Source organism: Hoplias malabaricus, chromosome 12 (assembly GCF_029633855.1).
Source record: "Hoplias malabaricus isolate fHopMal1 chromosome 12, fHopMal1.hap1, whole genome shotgun sequence".
NCBI classification, from domain to species: Eukaryota; Metazoa; Chordata; class Actinopteri; order Characiformes; family Erythrinidae; genus Hoplias; species Hoplias malabaricus.
Genome location: NC_089811.1, coordinates 26,229,534 through 26,245,801, shown reverse-complemented (window position 1 = coordinate 26,245,801; position 16,268 = coordinate 26,229,534). Strand labels below are relative to the sequence as shown.

The following is a 16,268-nucleotide window of genomic DNA, read 5'->3' as shown; positions in this document are numbered from 1 at the left end:
AAATTATCCTACACAAACCAGAAATGCATTATACAGGTCATTACAAATCAACAGTTCAAGGCCCAAAGTTTAGACAGTACGCAGGAAAGAGCTACTTGTCTGGATACTAATTCCAGCTTATTTAACAGACAAATAGAAGACTGAGAGGCGTACGCTGAGCGCTGAAGCTGCAAGGACTGGACTGTTATCTGTCGTGGTGACACTGATTAATTGTAAGTAGGTGCTTTAGTCCCACTGAAGCTAGCTATCTTTGTGAAAAGAAGAATATGCTGAATTTGCTTTGTGACATTGTGCAACCTCAGAGGTAACAGATAAGTAAGGCAACAAATGAAATGTTCATGTCTTAAAAAGAAAAAATAATCACACTATTTAAAAATATGAGCAGGGACTGACGCTTTTCCTGATTAATAATAGCGGCTGGGGACAGACAACAGAAGTCACAACTGTGAAAGGATGTTCCATCATTTAAATAGAAAGGAGAAATAGTGCCGGCTACTATGGCTAGCATCCTCCCACGCTGCGGTGCTGAGAGGAGCAGGGATAATAAACAACACAGATGGGTCCGCAGACCACAGCACAGGTAGGCGTCAATACAACCAGAGAGTACCAGCACAGTCTCCAGACAGACGGAGACATCCTTTCCTCAATACTTTCCAAGTGCTCCCTTATTTTCCCTTTCTCCTCTCAAAGGATGGAGCCCATCTCTCCGTGGGGCGCCCAGGATCTTATCAGGAGAGGCAGACTGCAGCTTATCTGAGTAAATACCAAATTTGCCTTTGTTTTGTCTTCTCGTCCGTGCCCCTCGCCTGTTGTGAGATTTCCATGCTGTCTGTGTCCTCTGGGGAGCTGCAGGCTACTGCCTGAGCAGACAGGCAGCAATGCTAGAGAAATCCAATTCCTCCCAGACTAGTAATAGAAAAAAAATTGAGAACAATGAATAGCCAGAGAAATGTCACATTGGGAAGGAAAGAAAAAACAAAAAAATAGAGGAGGAGGCCAAACTCCACTGGGGCATTTGGGGGGGGGGGTTCTAGCCAGGTAATCGAGGGCCAGCGCAGCCAGGCAGAAACCTGAAAGAACACTCTCAAAAGCAATGAGAGAAACATTCACAGCCTGCAATTGCACCAAGCCATTCGGGCATGCTTTGCCTGTGCCTGCAATGAGAAGAAAGGGGCACGGAAAAGTGCAAGGAACCCAGAGCCAAGCGCAGACACTGCTGTGATAGCTTTACACCACTGACCAGACGCCAGTGCACCCACGGGCAACAAACATAAACACTGCATTTACGCAGAGCCCTCCAGTTTAGGCCAAGGACAAGGACAAACGACGTGTTAAACGGCTCTGAGGCGACTGAGGAGCCAACAGCAGAGTGATGGATGGATCTAACTACCCGCAGCCCAAATCTCTCAGCCCAGGTGCAGAGAAACAGCATGTGCCTTCAAAGTTTAAATTCCCTGCTATCGTTAGCACAGAGAACTTGGCTCTCTCTTTTTCGTCAGCTCCTCCAGGAAGGGGCTGTTTTTTTTGTTTTTTTTTAAGCGACAGCACCATTACCCTCTGAAAAGCAGATAGCGAGCCTGCTCTCAGTCCAGACAAACAATCTCAGGCCAATTACAGTAGCTGTGAGAGAGAGAGGGAACGGACAGTCCAATGACTTGGTGATGCCTGTCCTCTAGGGGGAGATTACTGCCATTTTAGCTAAGAAGGACAGGTCTGAAAGGATCAAATTTGAGAGGACTGATCTACACAAAAGATAGTCAGCACTGAATTCTCAGTCGGTATCAAATGCTATTCAGATTCAGGCGTGGAAATAAAAACCCAGTTTTGGATGAGTCCTGTGTGGGGAGGTTTAGGCTCAATTTCTCAGGGAGTTGGACTTTGATCACATTTAATGGCAGCATTTGTTGAACATGACTGGTGTCGTCTTTTGCAGTGGTTTGAAATTTCTTTTGCTCTGTGCAAACCATTTTGCAATGACATGTTTCTACTCTCATCTCAAAGACCAGCTCCCGAAAGCTGGCGTGAATGTGCAAGCTCAAACATGACTACACTGGACTGCAATCTGTGAGAAAGATAATGAGATATTTACTGCGGATATCTCCGCCATTTTCCAATATCAACAGCTTAGATATGTGTGATACGCGTATCTGTTATCAGCACTGGTATGCAGACAGATTTGTCTGGTATCTAGGCTGATGCTTATCACGTACTGTATGTGAAGATAATGAGAGATATGCATAAGAAGAAAATAAAGATTTGGGTTCTTCGCTTCATGCTGCAGCAAACAAACTGCGTCATCAATGACGCACATCTGAGTTCACGGGGTCACCTCTCCTTTTATGGAAATACATTTTGGTACCACTTTAGAATGAGACTACTATTATACATGTTTAGAAATGGTTTACAATCTGTTTATTGATTATTGCAAACATATAAAAACCAATAATAAATCAGTCACAACACATGGATAGAAAGAGTAAGTGACCTGTTTTTTGCCAAATAGTGAACCCACATCCATCTACTCTGTTAAACCTCAGATCCTGCAGAATACTGACCTTACTGTCTTCTCCATCAGTAACTCTGCCTTAGTGTTGAATAGTATAATGATACTAGAAAAGTATCTCAATACTTTGTCATTAAATATGGTATAATACCCCATATAATTAGTAGAGGTATTTTAAGGAGTGGGTTAAAATAAGAGGTAAGGTATTTCCAATGAGTGCCCGCAGAGCTTTGCCTCCTGTCCCTCCCTTAATGATTTTGCTGCTAGTTTTAGCAACTTTTCAGACCTTCTAGCGAGTTATTTAAAAAAACAAAAAATGTGACTAGCACCAGCGACTTTCTGTACAAACCTTAGCTACTTTTTATAGAAGAGAATCACCGGTAGCGAAGCTCGTTAGAACACCGGGACTGACCGTGAGCGGGAGAGACAGCTTTCTCTGCTCCTGGAGTGCTCCCTCGATGTGGCTCGTCGGTCCGCATCAGGATGAGCTGCGAATGTGCAAAAAGTGCTGCCTTTTGCTTCCTTTTATGTTGTATTTATACTTTTTTCTCAACTCCTGAACTGAGATCCCATAATCGATTGAGGCATTCAGGTTTATTCAAAAAATAAACACATCTTATGAATGTATGACACGGGGTGAAGGTGCGACTGGACCCAGAAATTGCAAAAAGTCACGTGTGGCGTCACACTTAAACAGATACCAGCGATTATGCCGACCGTCCTCAGCTTGTAGAGAAAGTACATTACTTTCCCTGCTGTTTTAGGTTTTTGTAATGGTATTGTATTTAAAGTCATAATTTTGGTATCGTGATAACACTACTCTGTCTACAACTTTTAAACAGGTTTTAAACTATTTGTAAGCCATTATAAGTGTTGTCTTATTTTAAAGTGGTGGCTATTTTTTATTATTTGACAGTCAATCAATAGCTAAATAAATAAGTAAGTAAATAAAGAAATACATTGTTAACATCCAGTGGTTTAAAGGGTTCCTTTCAAAAATTGTAAACAATCTGAAGTGTACTCTTGCATATAACTGTCATTTTAAGCTTAATCCAATTTTAGATGTTGCTTAACACATGCAGCACATTGTTAGGGCCACACTAAGAGCCTGTAGGTCCACCGGAAATCTTTGGGAGAGTGAAACGGTCCCCCATTGTGGCTGCCACACCCCACTGCACTCAACCAGCTTTAAAAAAAATCCTCTCCCTGGATATGCTTCATAAACATGCACGATCTATCCATAGACCAGCCCAGAGATTAGAGCCTGGGCCCCCGTGCTCTTCCAGGTGACTCCTCACACTGGCTGCGTGAGTGCTCCACTTAAAAACCTTCATCCATCAAAGAAGCTAATCTCAGGTTTAGCCGACACCTTCATTGTGCCAGGACTTTCATACCACTGCTCTAACATAAAAGAGGGCTTTAAGGTGTACTGAGGGATTTCTATACAATTGGGTTAACATAAAGGGGCATTTTTTGGGTTCGAGTCTACAATACAAAGCCAATTGTTCAGCCGGTTTTATTGTGAAAGCAATGCCAAAAGTGCTTTTGCTTTGAGGACGGGCCGTGACGAAGCCGACTGGAAAACCATGAAGAGAATAGTTGCCATTCTTAAGAGCAGGTGAGAGTGGGAAACAAATGAGAGAGATCAGCTTGCTTCTCGTGTTTTGGAATGCAGTGCATGCTAACAAACAGCAGTGTTTTCCACCTCTTAAGAACAATGACTAATTCCAGGCCTTCTCGGCTGCTCCTGAAAAATCTCCTCATTTGATAAACAGGACAGAAACCTGGCACAAGCGGAAAACAAGCCTCAAGTCTTCTGAGTAGCAATAAAAAGTGCAGGCCCCAGGCGATGTCCTTATGAACCATGGCTGCTCAAATGTCTGGGCAGATTTCCAGTAATATCAAAGCCTGTGGCTGTCACTTCATTTTTTTTTCCCTAGTCCATTTTTCTGAATCGTTGTCATGCCCCTTGGAGAGTCAAACAAAAACCTTTTTTTTTCTTTTTTTGCCCCTGATACAAACAAGGCAATAGCCCACAGTTCATCCTTCACTCTGGGTACACATCCGTATCTGCTGTCTAAATAGATCTCTCTGATTTCTTGCCACCGAGGGTATCTTGTTCCTTGGGCGGCTGAGGAGATTCTCCGGGAGACAGAGGAGTGTAACCGCACGTTCTGTTGTCTTTGTATGCTAGCGTGCAGGGGGTGAGAAATCTTTAAGAAATAAAAGCCATTTATCTCCCACAGAACTCAGCATGTCCATCAGCGCTCGCCAGCATCAGCACACGGCACCTCTGCTTGGCTGGAGCTGGGCATGCCGAGGAGTCTGACGGAAAAACATGACAGAGCTGGAGCAGTCTGAGCAAGATTCCTCAATTCTCTCCCAGGACAGTTCAGCACAGCCTTTATGGAAAGCAGCAATCCACGAGACCCCCACTGCCTTACCGAGCCGGTCACTGGGTTCTTAAAGGGGCAAGACATTTTCCGTTAAAACCTGTGACAGTGTGTGTGCTGTCATCATGGTATCAACGCCTGCTGAGTCGGCTAGTGCAGCAAAAGACACCACAAGATAAGCTGAAGACCTGGTAATTAACATGAACTAAATGAGGGATTTTTCTTTCTTTCTTTCTTTTTTGTTATAATAATTTTTTTAAGTATAAATTTGCCTCAGTCAAGTACAGAGAACGTGTTGTCAAGGTAATAATAGTGCTATAAGGAGAATTATAATTATCTGGACACGAAAAGAGAATTACATCCCGCAGTGACACTGAATATACGTGTGACTATTCAAAGGCCATGGTCATTCTGCAGAGCTAGAGAGGCTTAAAAAATAATTCCTCCTTTTCAAACTTTTCAAAAATCCTTCATAATTAAACTTTTAAGATATAAACACAGACTTGTTCTGTTCTTAGGAAAATTACAAGCAGAATTTCTAAAATAAAAAAAAAAAAAAACGGTGACAAAAACCAGACATCTGGAGTGTTCAGATTTTTACTCTAAATTCACACATTGCAAAATTTCTGAGAAATCTGACACCACCCCCCAACTAAAACAAGCTTGTCAACAAGCAACCGAGCACAGCATATGTCTAAAACAATGGTGCATTTTTAAATGGCTACAAAATCAAATGAATTTATTTAGCATATGACAATAAGAGTGTGTAATCTATTCTGCACATATTCACAGAATATATACTAATGCCCTTTTACATATGTAAAAAATAAAAAAAACACAGTTACTAAATTTGATGGAACACAGAATACAGCATCAGTGCTTACAATGTTAGTGTGTCAATACTCACCTTGAATGGAGACGATGGGATGTTCTCGGCGGGTACACTCAGGCCTGATCTGTGGTGCTGGGGTTGGGGATGGGGTTGGGGTTGGGGTTGGGACAAACTCAGTGGGAACCGGGGCACTCTGGGACAGTACAGCAGGGACACAGAGAACCAGGAGACAGAGAAAAAGGCCAGACACAGCCAGGGAAGTCACGCCCCGTGGCAACGCTGTCATGGTGACGGAGGCCAACCTCTCTTCTAGCTGCCAAGCGGGGCCTCTAGAAGGCACCTGAGGAGGAGGAAGGAGACGTGGACATTAATAATTTTGGAAATATATTACCAGTCTCTGACCTTATGATAATGAACCGAATGTAAAAGAGTAGAAAAACTTAATTTAACGCCCAATAAATATTGGGTAATTGGGAAATGCAGGGAGGAGGAAGTGGAATGAGCCTAGTGTAAGTTCCCTGACAGGCTGCGCAGTAAAGTGCTTCGCCCTCAGGAAAGCTTGATGAATTAATAGCGCTCACAGCCGTATATATTCAGAGAGGCTCTATTCACTGGAGCTCCGTAGCCAACACTACTCACAGGGAAAAAAAATTAAATAATAAACTAAAATTCATGGCCTCTGTAACAGCATGGTACACATGGCTAAACACAGAGTGGGGAAAAAAAAGCATATCTGGCATTATTCACACCTCTCCAGAAAATAGCCCATTTTCTCCACAGATAAAATTGCACTAGCCTTCAGTGGAGGAGTAGGCAATGGACTAGAGGGATGCTGTTAAAAAGTTCCTGAAGGAATGTGATGGCTTGGCCTATGTTGCTTAAAACTCTTTAAGTACAGGCCACTTCCACCTCTGTGAGATGCACTTTGATGCGGAGGAGTTTTAATATCCAGGCTGATCTTATTAGAGGTGAGGAAAGGCATGACATCTCCATCTTTATTCAGCACTCCCGCGGTCTCACTGCACCCATATTACGACACCCAGCAGTTAGCTCAATCACTGCTCATTCTGAAGGAAGCTGCCTGTCAATCTAGCACAGAAAGAGAGGAAGTGCCAGGTGCTAAGTGTTCTGCTCTCCATGTGTCACAGCTGACAGACTTTAATGGGAGCTGATAATCACACCTGAACAAGAAATAGAGGCCAAGAGGGCGCTACCTAAAATGAACTCCCAACTCTCTCCAACTCATAAGAAATCTAATCCCTGTACGTGGGCTATTACAGAAGTTTAGAGTCCCCCTAATTTCCTAATGACTCCCTTTCGTCAAGATCCTCTTCTCTTCAAGGTCTTCTGTTACTCTGATGAGGTTTAGGTAAAGCCTGTGCTGCTTTAATTCCAGCTCAAGGTGGAAGAGTTAAGTGCATTCGCAATATTATGTGATTTCACCAGAAGAATGATGTATGGAATTTGCAGCTAAGGTGAAGGATGCAGTTCATCATTATGCAGTGATACTCTGGCACCTAATAACGTTAAACTGCATTAAAAAGCAGAGGAGAGAACGAGGGTCCCACAGCGTCCCATAAAAAAATGGCAGATTATTTTTTTCTTTTTTTTTTTAAATGGGGCAATCAATAACAAATTATTAGCTTGGTTAAGCTGCAAATCAACCATGATGCACACAATCAATTACACCTCACACTACAGCTGGTAACTAATTAGGCAAATGAAGGTGTAGATGAGGTTGGTGGGATACAGTCAGCAGTGTCTACGATCAGTGGGCACAAGTTTTTAGTCTTTTCTCTTGCAATTCGTGACCCTGCAAGATTCTCAGTTTTTGCATAATCACAGTATGTGACGACAAACTCTGTGGCATTGTCCTTAGATGTGACATGGTTTCTGATTTTAGTCTTTTAAAAGCCTTTTCAAAGTCTTTTCACAGTCAGTGTATGGTTAGCATTAGGGTTTCAGCACAATGGGACTGAGCAAAGCAAGCCTGTATGGTTGAATGAATGATAGAAGGTTAAAATACTGGGGTAAGAGATACCCTCTTTCCCGTAGAACAGACTTCCTGATTTCACTGCTTGTGTACGTCATCACAATCAAAACCAGACAGAACCATATTTTCTACTGAAATGTACGGGATTTTAGGTGACAAGTTCAATAGCGCATCCCTCTTCATGGACTTCATTTCTAGACAGAGTGAACCTTTAGTTTAACTTATCTGCCTTGAAGTATCAGTTACTTAACAGTTTAACAGTTCAGAGACATTTCTGAAGAGACTCTGAACATTTTATCTGATGCTAACAGGTCGAGTGGTGCGCCAGATCTCACAACTGTGTCCCGTTTTCCATGAGGCCCTTACAGCTCAGCTGTTTAGAATGATTAACTGTTACTGCAGAACTAAGACCAACATCCCTCACTGTGTCTGAGATTACTTGGATCAAGAGAAGGAAGGAAGGAAGTACAACCAACTTCCATGACAGAACTCATTCTGGAAAGCATCCCTGCAGATATTGAAAAACTGATACTATCTGCAAACTGAAATAATCTTGAAAAAGTTAGGTAAAAGGTGTACACAATAAATAAACAAATTACATAATACATATTTTAATGTATTCCCGCCTTGCGCCCGATGATTCCAGGTAGGCTCTGGACCCCCCGCGACCCTAAATTGGATAAGCGGTTACAGATAATGGATGGATATTTTAATGTGGGTAGCCGGTAGTGTCGCAGTCACACAGCTCCAGGGACCTGGAGGTTGTGGGTTCGATTCCCACTCTGGGTGACTGTCTGTGAGGAGTTGGTGTGTTCTCCCTGTGTCCGCGTTGGTTTCCTCCGGGTGCTCCGGTTTCCTCCCACAGTCCAAAAACACACGTTGGTAGGTGGATTGGTGACTCAAAAGGTGTGAGTGTGTGAGTAAATGTGTGAGTGTGTGTGTCACCCTGTGAAGGACTGGCGCCCCCTCCAGGGTGTGTTCCCGCCTTGCGCCCAATGATTCCAGGTAGGCTCTGGACCCACCGTGACCCTGAACTGGATAAGCGGTTACAGATAATGAATGAATGAATGAATGAATGAATGAATGATATTTTAATGTAAATATAATTTTGTTGTTCAGGTTTTCAGGATGCAGAAAAAAGTAACTGGTCCTTGATGGTTGTTTTGACTAGAACCTTTTGACAAATAATGGTTCATGGCACAGATCTGTAACTTTACCCCACATCAAATATGATTAGTCTTTCTACATAATCAACATTTGGAAAAAGGCAGCATTATTAAGACTGATGAACCAGCTTACAGCCAATACTATTGCCTGCTTCATTTCTAGCAATGGAAAGAGATGGCAGATCACAAATAAACATTCTCAATGATGAGAATATAGAGGCTCTGTTGATCCCTTAGTGGTCAAAGAAAGTGTTAGATAGCCTCACCAATGTAGGGCAGCTGCTACAAGAGGAACAAGACCGACCCAGATAAACACATGACAAAAAAATACACACAAACATAAAAACACAAACACAGCAAAGAAACCGAGTTTACCGAGTTTCTCCACAGCAGTGAGCCTGCAGCTGTGAATTCATTAGTCTCCCTACCAGAGAGGAAGAGTCTAAAATCTAAACACAGATGTGCGCATACACACAAGCAACACCCAAACTGGCAAATTAAGGTCCTGAACAGCTGGTAGCACTCCTTACTATGCCCTGGAGGATGGGCAATTCTGTCTCCGATTCATAATGCCAACTGCTGCGTCCCCTGCAAAGAAGTGCCACCAGTGAAAGCCAGCCAAGCCGCTTGCTTGGAAACGCTCTCGTTCAAATGCTGGCTTGGTGGACCAGCACTCAACAGGGATGGGCTAAAATCAAGCTAATGCAGAGCGTGGGAAATAAAAGGAGCCACCTGGACTACTTTGTTAGGTCCCCCCAGGGGACACGTACAGACAGAGTGGACAGTCAATTATCCATGGCCAGTGTGCACTTGGCTTTAGGGGATGCTCCCAGATTACACTAATGAACGTGCAGACAGTCTTTCTGTCAACAGCTTCAGGATTAGAAGAGAAATCATGTGGCCACTGGGCGTTCAAGTCTCCGGCTAACCTCGGCCAAAGCTCCACGTGTGTTGCCATGGCAACAGGTCCACTTAATGAATGTGTTGTTAACGTGCTGGTACGCACGTGAGAGAGGGGGTCCGTAAGTGTTTGCTCAGGATCACCGAGCTCAAACAGTCTGGACCCTCTGAGAGACACAGGAGCTGCTGGGCGCTCACTTAACGAGCACTGCATCTTCATTTAACAACCAGCCAACGGACAGTCATGTCAGGCAGGGGCATCTGCTGAGGGGATCATTTCAGGACCCTGGCTGGTCGCATTAGGATCACAAGTAGCAGTTTCTCATGTAGCATGCAGGCTGCCCTTCTGACAGTGAGACACACACCAGGGAACATGAGCTATTCAACTTAAAAGACTCATGTGACGCTAACAAGGAGAAAGATCGGATACCAGTGAGCTGTCCAGGCGTATATATAGATCTCTGTAAGTAATGACACTTGAAGAGAATTACAAGAAAAACTGAAACAAACAAAGCAAATTGAGTGTCAGAAAAGAAAAACATCCTCTGATATCCTGCGCACTGGGATACTGGACAAATTCTTTATAACTCATTTATCACTGAAAACTGAGTACTACATCCTTGTTTAGTGTACAAGGCAACGTTCACAGTTACACTTACCATTCCAATACACTGTTTAGACACTTACCATTCCAATACACTGTGTAAATTCAGACATTTGCTAGCTCCCTGGTCTGTCTGCACCCTGGAAAATGGTCAGGTGATCATACATATCCCTGACTCATTAAACAGGGAAACAACTAAAGGCCAATTTATGCATTCTGCAATGGACCTACACTGTATGCAACACACATTTGTGGTTGTGGTACACCAACGACAGGTTGGTGTGGTACAGTGGGAACATCATTGTCTCCCGTGTGAGAAACCTGGGTTTGATTCCAAGCAAGACTGTCGCGCAACTCCTCAGAAATGAAACCAGCAACAGCCATGTTTAGTCCACAGTCAGATAGATGAACATGAATCAAGTTGAGCCGAGGAAGTCAAGAAAAATCAACTCCTCTTCTCCACACCACAGAAACTGTAGATAGCAGCAGATTCATGGTGAGAGATTTCCTCAGACACTGGCTTGAATATCAAAATATGGACGCCTCTGAAAAACCTCCCTATGAGGAATGGAAACACGGGTAAAAAGTGCCAAAATTTTTTCCTGGTACTCCATGTACACTACACTCTGTTCTGATTAGCATCATATTTTATAGATTTATGAACTAATACTACTACACCACTACATTCATTATGTACTACATATGGTTAAGGAAGGTGTTTGGGGTTCAGCCTTAGTGGTTTTGTCATTTATTTGCAGAGCGACCCAGTCACCAACAAACAACACTCACAACAGTGTAGGGCACTTGCACAGACTACAGCATAGGCTCTAGGCTGATTCAAACAAGAAGCAAAATCAGCCTTAAGTGTCTTAGTCCAAACTGAGTTAGGAGCGCTCTCTATCAACTGCCAACTCAGACATGGCTGAGAAATGGCATCTGGAAGTGTTTGGACAGTGGAGAGACCTCCAAATGTTGAAAAGCATGAGGTTGTTAATGTGGGATGTTGCTCTATACCTGCTCCATAGGCAGGTACTACTGAATTCTTTTTGATATTACAGTTACATTGCTTAGGGTAGAACTGAATTGCCTTGCACCCAATGATAAGTCATAGGCTCCAGAACCAGAGAATCAGGCTATATATATATATATATATATATATATATATATATGAGTTATTACAGTAAACAAACGTGGTGCAGATAAAACACTCTTCAAGAACTGGAGTCTATAAGATTTGAAATTATTCATTCATTCATTGTCTGTAAGCGCTTATCCAGTTCAGGGTTGTAGTAGGTCCGGAGCCTACCTGGAATCACTGGGTGGGCGACGCACACTTACACATTCCCTCACACACTTACACCTACGAACACTTTTGAGTCGACAAACCACCTACCAACATGTGTTTTTGAACTGTGGGAAAAAACCGGAGCACCCGGAGGAAACCCACTAAACCCCTCATAGACCCACAGCAGGGCTTGACATTTTACATAATGTATTTTTAATTCATACACACAAGTACTTTAACATATACATGTTAAAATCTCCTTTACATTATCATGTTTTATATGCACTCAAATGTTCTTTTACTGTAATTGCACTAGTATACTTGCCTGATTCAGCCCACTTCCTAACATGGAATAGAAAGGAAAGGGAAGGTGAATACAGCAGTACAGATAGAAAGCATGTTCTTTGCAGACAGAACGTTAAGAGCTTGTAGATTAAATGCTTAAATCCTGGAATAAATCAGAGCTCAGCACATTTGGTCGCTCGTCGGGAGGGTGTCAGAGTGAAAGAGAAAAGAATTCTTCAGTGGGTCATAAACTCTATTCCAAAACTCCAATATATGAGAGGAGTTTCTCATATTCCATGGGCCGTTGGGTTGCCAGATGCATTCTCTTGACGCGAATCATAAAGCTTTAAAATGTGTCGTCCTCCTCTGCTTCCAGACCTCTCCCCCTGCAGCCTAAGCTAGAGCCAAGCTTCCAAGTTGTTAGGACACTTCTTTACTCAACCCAAGAGACACGATTTAATTACAACTCAAAGCAAACTTCCTCAGCCTAATCTCATCTGAATCAATTAAAACACTGATTAAATTTCTCCTGCCCCCAATAGGGGGAAATTGCTGCCCACAGAACGCAGGTTATTGCATATGAGGCGAGTGAGCGGATATATTCTGCCCTATTGATGCTTATGCTCAAGATAAACAACAAATCAAAATGCAACTGCTAATTTGAGAAATCTTGTTCAGAAGAAAACAGTCTCTCCAGTGACTTCTGAGACTATAAGCAAATTATTTTTTCAAAGTTTAGCATTTTTATAAAGAATCGTAATTAAGCCCCCATAATCAGTGACTATATGAAATATAAAATCATTTAGGCAGAGCCTTCTGCTGTGGTAACCTTGTCTGTACCTCCATTGGTGTGGGAATACTAAGGCACATCCTCACTGAGCTGCTTTCTCCAGATATTCGCCGGCTCTCACACTGTCAGATTTCATTTGCAGGGAATGATACAAACACCTGTTCCTTCATTAAACAAAGAATACAAAAGACGACACTCAAAGTAAATCCCACACAATTCATCATTTATGTGAAAATTAAACGTTTTTCTTTAACACAAATCTACTTTGATCATTTCACTCTTGTCATTTTCACTTCACATCATCTTCCATGACAGCCTACCTGGTGGGAAATGAAAGGCTTAAGTACATAAACCATGACCTGAATATTTTATAGGTTTGTGGAAATATTTTCACAAATAATTCCTTGGCAGTTTAGAGCAGTTTGCATCCTCTGCATGCCTAAAATAACAAAAAAAAAACAAGATCTAGGTAGAAGCAGGTTGGGTTTCTTTAGGTTGTTACTCCAGGGCCACTCTGTTACTTACAAACAGATCTCCTTCACACAGGTTCAATACAGAACTATCAAGAAAAGGTTTGGCCTTGCATTAAACGGTGCTCTAAAATCAAACGTGCAGTTTCAGGTCATGCCATCTTTTTACATCTTAGACTTTAGCAGCACCTAAAGAAAAGCTTTAGTCAAAGACACTGATGTAAGTGGCATAACATCGCTGTCCAACAAAAACATGCAACTCCAAAATGGTAACTTTACAGGAGAAGGAAAAAGTCTTCTTAAGCTTTCAATGGAAGTCAATGCAGAACGATTTAACACCAAGTAAATTTGGACCATTTCTATTGCTCCATTCATTATGACCTTTTTACATAGGGTTAAGCACAGTGTTCAAATAATGCAGTAAACTAAAAATCCACAAAAGTAGATTTGATGGGTATTATCAACATTTTTTAAATACGTTCTTACCGTCTCATGTAAATAAAATGGAGTACATTAAAACCAGGGGTAGTGGTGCACTGTGAGCCCCATATGTCAGCACAAATTTGAGTGAAGGGTTTGTGGAGTGTTTGTGCAGAGCTGCACAGCACAGTTAAGCTCGGTGCAGCCTTACTGTGTACTCCAATGTGACGACACTCATGGTTTACTACACCACAGCACAGACCATGTTCCATTTAACAAAGGCTCAAATCACACACGTTTAAAGGATAAAGCCTCACCTGTCAGCACACAGTCGAGTGCATCTTCATTGAAATGTTTTATGTTTTCATCTTCCTTCCTTTCTTTTAAGCCCAACTCACTACTAAACTTACAACTATGGTGGGCTACTGCCCCCACCACCCCCCGTCATCATCAGTTAGTGAGCCTCCACAGTGCCCCCTCCCTCCTGCTCTCTTAAATGCACAGAAATGAACTCTATTGGCAACATACTGACTGAGCAGACACAGAAAGTTATTTTTGTCATTTTTACTTACTAAACCAGTATAAAACAGTACATTCTAAAGAATCTGGTCATAATATTACAAACAGATGTGCTACATTTTGAAGAGTTCATACCAGTACATTTGAAAACAGACTGATATCCATCCATCATCTGTAACCGCTTATCCATTTCAGGGTCACGGTGGTTCCAGAGCCTACCTGGAATCATTGGGCACAAGGCAGGCATACACCCTGGAGGGGGCGCCAGTCCTTCACAGGGTGACGCACACACACATTCACTCACACACTCACACCTACGGACACTTTTGAGTCGCCAATCCACCTACCAACGTGTGTTTTTGGACTGTGGGAGGAAACCGGAGCACCCGAAGGAAACCCATGCGGACACAGGGAGAGCACACCAACTCCTCACAGACAGTCACCCGGAGCGGGAATCTGACCTACAACCTCCAGGTCCCAGGTCCAGGTGTGAATGCGACACTACCTGCTGCACCACCGTGCCGCCCAAAACAGACTGATATTAATAACACAATTCAGGCATTTCATTTACACAGCCAATCAGAAGTCTACATCTTGGAAGAAGCATGATTATTAGCTCACGGATGCTGATAAGACCAACTATACAGGCAGAGGAGATCAGGGAGTGTTGAAACTGAAACATGGTACTAAATGATGAAGTTACGTTTGGTATTATAAAAGTACAGGATGTCGATACCCAGCCTTCATAATAACCCTGACTGAAGCTTGTGGACATGTGGAAGACATAAAGAGGTTTGCCATGTTGAAATGGTCACATTCAAAGCATTAAAATGCCATCAAGTACTCCTTAGAAGCCCCATGCCAAGAATGCAGGACCCTTTATTATAAGCTCCACTGATATTTCTCTTGCCCAGAGGCAACCATATATAGTCCAAAACCTAAATGCAGACATCTTTTTTTTTTTTAAATGGCTTCTGTTTCCTCGCAGCCCTATAGCCTTTCTCTGCTCCACCATTCATCCTGTGCCCCTCATGTGGGTTCAGGTCGGTCAGGGTTACCCTGAGCATGTCTAATTCCTCTCAATGGCTGGGCCACACCAAATCTCTTTAATGCCTGCTCTACGATGGCCTTCTAGGGGCCACAGAAGGACAATAGGGGCCCTGAAAGCAGGGGGAGGTGGGGTGGGAGGGGTTTTCATCTAAGAGCTGTTCGCTCAGAGAAGAATGATCGAATTGGGAGGAGGATGGAAAGGAGCTATAAAGGAGCCTTTGGGTATGGGGGCGAGGGGAGGGTCATGGAAATCATGGTATTGAGTTGCTCGTCTCACGCATGGGTGAGTCCGCTAAATCTCTGAAAGGGCTGTCCTTAGGAATGTGCCGAAAGACCCCAGAGACGCAGAAAAGATTATCGGACGCGGTCGATCGGCCAAGACTTCAGGCATGTCCAGGAATGTATCTGATAACGTATTATAGCCCCATTCATGGTTGAGGATGTATCAGAGATTTTTTTCATGCCTTCAGGGCAGGTTGGCGCCTGTAACGATGCAATTTCACACTTATCTCGAGTCCAGCACAAAGAGTAACGCCAAAACTGAGCACATGTAGGTGTTGGAGTGTGTGTGTGTGTGTGTTTGAGTATTGGCTTTTTAGCCTGATTCTCTGAGCTCCTAGGTGTGTAGGTGTACTGCATTAGCTTGACAACAACAAGCTACACTTTGCAAATATTTTCTGCACATCCATGTGCACACTACAAATAAAACTGATCAGCAAGATAGCAGGGTTGGGCTCCACTCTTTGTAAACTAGACTTCCATTCCAAGCATGTCAGCACGCTTCCAAGAGTGTTCTGAAGATGGACATCAGTAAGAATGGTTGTGTTTGTTCCTGCCAACTTGCATGAGTGCATGCAAACGTGACGCGACGCATGAAGGCAGACACTTGTCAAAGCCGAGAAAGATTCTTGTCTGGAGAAGCAGGGTCAGGGAAAAGCAATTGGAGCACTGGCAGACAGCAGAGCCTGAGGCGTAATCATCACCAGCAGCACTCAAGCGACGAAGCAGTACTGTCTGTGTCCAGTCCAGCCATTCTCCCTCTGAGGCGGCTTGTCCAA

General features: G+C 43.1%; 1 protein-coding gene across 6 annotated transcripts in view; it reads right to left on the bottom strand.

Moving 5' to 3' along the window:
- The window catches only part of sema5ba (sema domain, seven thrombospondin repeats (type 1 and type 1-like), transmembrane domain (TM) and short cytoplasmic domain, (semaphorin) 5Ba), a 208,813-nt gene that overhangs the window by 120,865 nt on the left and 71,680 nt on the right, over window positions 1-16,268 (bottom strand). For all 6 annotated transcript variants that reach the window (XR_010804681.1, XM_066686852.1, XM_066686849.1 and 3 more), the window contains one exon: window positions 5,804-6,068. Coding sequence is in view for 5 of the 6 variants with exons in the window: in XM_066686852.1 (XP_066542949.1) it covers window positions 5,804-6,014 (211 nt within the window). In the remaining variant the exon portion in view is untranslated. The remainder of the gene's footprint in view (window positions 1-5,803; window positions 6,069-16,268) is intronic.